At 35.0% G+C, this 5,977-nt stretch overlaps 1 protein-coding gene across 1 annotated transcript; it reads left to right on the forward strand.

The window, feature by feature from the left end:
• Positions 1–4,583: 4,583 nt before the first annotated feature.
• On the forward strand, positions 4,584–5,048 carry LOC139188509 (uncharacterized). Its single transcript, XM_070806092.1, has one exon. The coding sequence runs from the start codon at positions 4,584–4,586 to the stop codon at positions 5,046–5,048; it is 465 nt and encodes a 154-aa protein (XP_070662193.1).
• The last annotated feature ends 929 nt before the right edge of the window (positions 5,049–5,977 follow it).

Below are 5,977 nucleotides of genomic sequence, written 5' to 3' on the forward strand. Positions count from 1 at the left end.
CATTATTTGTTATATAAAAAAGTGGTACACTGTTTACAAATAAAAGAAAAGAAATTATAGGTGCAAATAAAAGTTAAAAAATATAGGCACAAATAAAAATTAAATATATGGTACAAATGAAAACTAAAAAGAAAATTGGTACATTTTTAACAAATAAAAGAAAAGCGATGCGTTATAAATATATGAATAGTACACTATAACTAAATTATTGGTACAAATAAAAGAAAAGAAATTATACAAATAAAAGAAAAGAAATTATGGGTACAAATAAACTTAAAAAATATGGGCACAAATATAAATTTAAATATACAGTACAAATGAAAACTAAAAAAAAAATTGTTACAAATTAAAAAAATGGTTGCAAATTAAAAAATAGGTAGAAATTAAAAAGTAGAAATATATGGTACAAAATTTAGCCATAAGTATAAATATACCAAATGAACTGTTTTTAATTATAAAAATTTAAATATGCCGATGTGTAAACCTTTTATTGTTGAAATAATGACATGAATAAAAACCAAAAACCTTGATCGAAAATTGAAAATGAATAAAGTTTTAATCAGTGATATGAGAAAATGAGGAGTAAGAACCTAATTTTTGCTTTAATTAATTTGGTATGTTATGTTCGAAATTAGAGCTTATTCCTGGTATTATCTCATTCTCATCAATGTGGGTTGTTTTAAGACAAAATCCCAACCCCTCTCTCTCTCAAAATATACATGTGAACACAGAGACATTTTATTTTCATTGGTTTTTTATTGGGCAACTTTAGTTTCAATAATTAAAGATCTGTTATGCCACGAAAAACTTAGGAGGTCATCTAGTGAAGTGGGGTGACAAATGACAATAGCACACAAAGTCTCCCTACTATAATTGGGATATTTCCTTTTCTTTTTATAGCATATAAGAAGCAAAATGGATTGCTTGTTAGTCCAAGGGATTCTCAATGCGGCTAAATGGTGAAATCTATTCACTTGCAATTAGGTGCTCAACCAATTATCTATCTTTCAAAAAGTTAATTCTATCAGAATTCCCAACCAACTATCGACGACAAAATGAGGTGGCACAAATCCCTTTCATTTCATAAATACAAACATAAAAATGCATGTAAATGTCTAAACAACGGGTTTATAAGTTTGAACCTCGTTGTAACAAATAATTACTTGTACTTCGCTTTCAAATAGGGTTTAGGGGGTTCACTCCAACTTGTAATTCTGTGGCTATTTTTAAGTTTCAGTTCAATGATTATTCTTGCAAAGCAACCAAATGAAAAGCTATTTAGGCCAAACTGAAATACAATGTTATTTGTGTGTTAATTTGATAATTAAATGGATTGCCACCAAGCCTTAATTTTCTAATAAGAGAAAAATATTAAAATCAAAGAGTTCAAGTTTCTTATGCAGGTAGTTGAGCTCCTATACTCTAGGTATACACCATATGTATCCAATAAGACACACATACGCATTGTATTAGCAAGATACGATATTTTACCAGTACATTGTCGAAAGAGATGTGCAGATTTCGACATTTGAAAGCGAAAAAGTTGAATCCATTGTTCTATATATATATATATATATATATATATATATAACGCGGCTTGAAACCCTAGCAAACAGTCCCAGAGAAGAAAGACTTGGTATATATGGGCAAGGTTTGGTTGGGCTAGACCCTCAAAATTAGTTAATTATTTTCTCATATTTCCTTGTCTAGTCGTTACAAGTCTTGCAAGTCTTCCCAATATTACGCTACTCAATGCAAACAAGATCGATGAACTAGAAAATGGCTCTCAATTATGAGTACTCTTCCACCAAGATGGATAAATATTATGAGAACATTATCCTTCGCCAAGAAAAGTTTGGTTAGCTTCAAATTTTCAAAGCATCTCTAATAATGGGAGGTGCTAAATAGTTTGGAATGGGCATTTTATATTTTTTTGTTGGCTAGAAAGATCTTTAATAGATGATATGTAAAATTTAGAAGATAAAAATAAAATTGTAACTCAAATTAATTTTTATATCAAATTTGACTTTGCATACAACACCAAAGTCATATAAGAGCATCTTCAATCGAGAGATGGAAATTTAATGAACCTGGCATTTGTGTCGTGTTTTTGGTGTTCGCATTGTCTTCGTCATGTAACATCTGTTTAAATGAAAGGATAATATGACCTGACCTGAAATCGATCCATTAATATTAATGGATATGACCTGACTAGTTATCCGTTAAACAAATATACTTTAAATCATTACAAAAAAGGGAAATGCTTGTAATATCTATAACTTTTGTGATAAGGGTCAACTCCAAAATTTGCCACCATAATCCCATAAACCATAGATTTAAAATTAACTGTTGATTGTCGTTTATTTTTATACTCCATACTTCTCATCAAATAAACAAGATATTTTAGCGGATGTAGAAAGATGAAAAATGTGGATTGTTGATATCATGTTCAGATTTTTACAGTATATTGCTCGGAGTTTATAGAGTCTTTAGAAACCATATAACATCGATTCATATTTCAGTTAACCGTAAACATCGAAACATGATATCAAAGATTCGTACCGTTTATTTTTCTGCTTCCGCTAAAAGAACATGTTTTCAAAAAGAAAATCTGAAAAAGAAATCTGGTGAGAAGAATATAGCTTAAATGATGTTGGAACCAAATTTGTGCACCATCGCGGATTGTGGAGGCACAAATCTAAGCAAGCTACAAAACAGAGAACAACTGTGAGTAGGCCTAAGATCGAAGGGGGGAGGGGGTTGGCCTGGATCTCCGATGCCTAAGTCAATAACTGTGAAAAAAGAGTGAGTGTTTAGGGGTTGTATGTGTTGCAAATGGTTACCTAAGTTTGATGGAGATGAGGTAATTATAGGGAGGTCGCCGGCCTAGGTGTAGGGTTTTGCCCTATATGTGGCAGCTTCCCATTAGCTAAGGATATGTCATCTGTGGGTTGGATGAGGAAAAAATTATACTAAGATATTAATTAAGAAATAATATTTCAGGATGATGAATGTAACATGCTTGATTGATTGTGATGAATATTCCTTGTTTGGGTTGGTCTTCTATTGGGTATGGCATTAAACATAAGAATTGGTGATTAATCCTATCTTTAATGTCTTTGACTTTTTTATGCCACGAGCAAAAGCTTTGAGCATAGTCAACTGCTTGAACCTCCAGAGATGCTGAGTTGCGCGTGAGAATATTTATGCAGCCTGCCTATTTAATGAGCATAATTTCGTCTTCTTCGGAAAATTCTTACATCTCAAATTTACACCTCCATCATAGGAAAAACGCTCTAATTTTTTTAAAAAAAAAATTAATAAATTTTGCCGCAACCTTTTGGTATTTTTAAGTGATGAAAGTTTCCTTTTACTTATCACTTTGCATTTTTCTTACATGACAATTTTGGTATACCCGCTTTCTCTGACTTTTTTTTTTTTGTACAAATGGTAAAATATATTAGGATAAATTACATTTAAACACCTTAACTTTAAGTCACATAATAAACTTATATCTCATCTTTTAAACATTATAATTTCATACATCAACTTACGAATTTGTAGCAATGTGGCATCTATATTAACAAATTCGTCAATTTAATTGTTAATTGCTGATTTGGTAATAAAAAAATTAATTATTTTAAAAAATAAACTTAAATATAAAAACTAATCTAAAAAGGCCCACCATGTCTCATTCTTTCTCTGTCAAGCATTAGAACCAAACATCTTTTTCTGGGTTTTCTCCTGCACCGCCGCCTCATTCCTTCCACAACCACAACAACCCATCTCTCTCCTCGCCGTTGCCAAGTCATCAACAATCTGTCCAGCCTTCCTTACAGGGCAAAACCAGAGTCCTTGAATTCCAAGTTGAAGTTGTACTCTTTGGATTGGAATTCGGGTTCGGGTTCGGAGGCTTGTTAGTGCTCAGGTAGAGGGAGAGAATCCTGAGGCCATATCCAACTGATGGCTGGCCAGATGGCTCGTTTTAGCCTTTTGGCCCTCCAAGATCCTCAAAGATATTAATATTTTAATGAACAATACATGGCCATATTTGCCTCCGTCTCTAACCGAGGGCCAGATGGCTCGTTTTAGCCCTATTACAAAAAACCATCTTTAATCGAGGGCCAGAGGGCCATAATAAGGCCAAACATAATTTATTTTTTTAAAACTACAACTTAAATTCAAATCCAATGGCTAAGTGACGTTAGCATGCCGTCAGCTAGCCGTTGGATTTGAATTTTTTTTTTTTGCTATAAATAAGGTGGATATTGGGATATAATTCACACAACTTTGAATTCAATCTATTTCAATTCAATCTCTTTCAATTCAAGTTTGCAATGAATTCCAACTTTGGATCCTCTTCAGATTCCAACTGGAGGTCCTCATCCAATTCCAAAAGAGAAGCAAAATGGATGCAAATGAGACGAGAAGACGAGGAGTCCGATGAAGAAGTTCAAGTAAGGCGCAACAAACAAAACAGAGCATCAGCCATAGCTACGACCATGGTGTGTCAGCCAACTGAGGAACAACCTCAATGAGGTGGCTCTATTGATGGTCGCTCTTACAAACCACGAAGCAGAGTGATGATGCATGCCAATCTGATGAACAACTACTTCAACCTTAACTCGGTGTACACAGAAGAGGATTTCAGACATCACTTCCAGATGAGGCGTCATGTCTTCGAGCTTTTACTTCGTGATGTCCAGCAAGTTAATCCGTACTTTGGACAGAAGCGGGACAAAGCAGGCCGCCCTGGTTTCTCACCGTATCAGAAGGTTACTGTTGCACTCCGAATGATGGCCTATGGCTCCTCAGCTAATTCGATGGATGAAACCCATGATATGTCTGAGTCTACATGCCTTGATGCTCTTGAACAATTTTGTGACACAATTGTTCAGGTTTACAAAGATAAGTACCTCTGCGAGCCAAATCAAGAAGATCTGAATCGGTTCATTCGCAAAGCTGAAGACCGTGGGTTTCCGGGCATGATAGGGTCATTAGATTGCATGCATTGGGATTGGAAGAACCGTCCCATTGGATGGCAATGAGGCTTTAGCGGATGGTCGAGAAAGCCAACTGTTGTGTTAGAGGCAGTTGCCTCATATGACATATGGCATGCTTTCTTTGGAGTCCCTGAATCCCAAAATGACATTACAGTTCTTGGGCGTTCACCCCTCTTCAATAACTTGACGGAAGGTAAAACACCTTAACTTGACTACTACATCAACCGCTGTCAATACAATATGGGGTATTACTTGGCAAATGACATCTACCCAAAGTGGGCGACACTTGTCTAAGCAATTCCAAACCATAGGAATGATGCAGAAAAGTTGTTTACCTTACACCAAGAGACATACCGGAAAGATGTTGAAAGAGGTTTGGTATTCTACAAGCACGGTGGAAGATCATCAACGAATCGACAATAGGGTGGAATCAAGAAAATTTGGACTCCATCATGATGTCTTGCATCATATTACACAATATGATAATGGAGGATGAGGGAGATGGGTATATTGATGAAGAATCCGATGACGACCAAGAAGATCCAAATAGGTCAAGAAGGGCTCGTGCAAAAATATATGATAGGCCTAATTTGCCTTTCAATCCAAGAACTGGTAGTATCTCTATAAATGAGTACATGAAGCGCTATAGAATGATACGTTCTCGTGCCACAAATAAGTACCTACAACAGGATCTTGTTGCACATCGTTGGGCCAAAAAAAGCATGGAGTAGGCGTTTAAGTTTTATGTTGTTAAATGTTTTTAAAAATGTTGTTTAAGTTTCATGTTGTTAAATGTTAAAACAATATGAAACAAATATAATTTAAAAAAAAATATGAAACTGTTTAGGCCCAAAATAATAGTTTGGGCCGAGTATAGAATCATTCTCGGCCCGGAAGGCCTTGCGACAAGGGTGCTATGAATCGTTCAGTACGTGGGCCTCCAAACCTAGGTCGGCTAGGTCATGACGTAAGAC

This window comes from Malus domestica, chromosome 10 (assembly GCF_042453785.1).
Source record: "Malus domestica chromosome 10, GDT2T_hap1".
Lineage (NCBI taxonomy): Eukaryota > Viridiplantae > Streptophyta > Magnoliopsida > Rosales > Rosaceae > Malus > Malus domestica.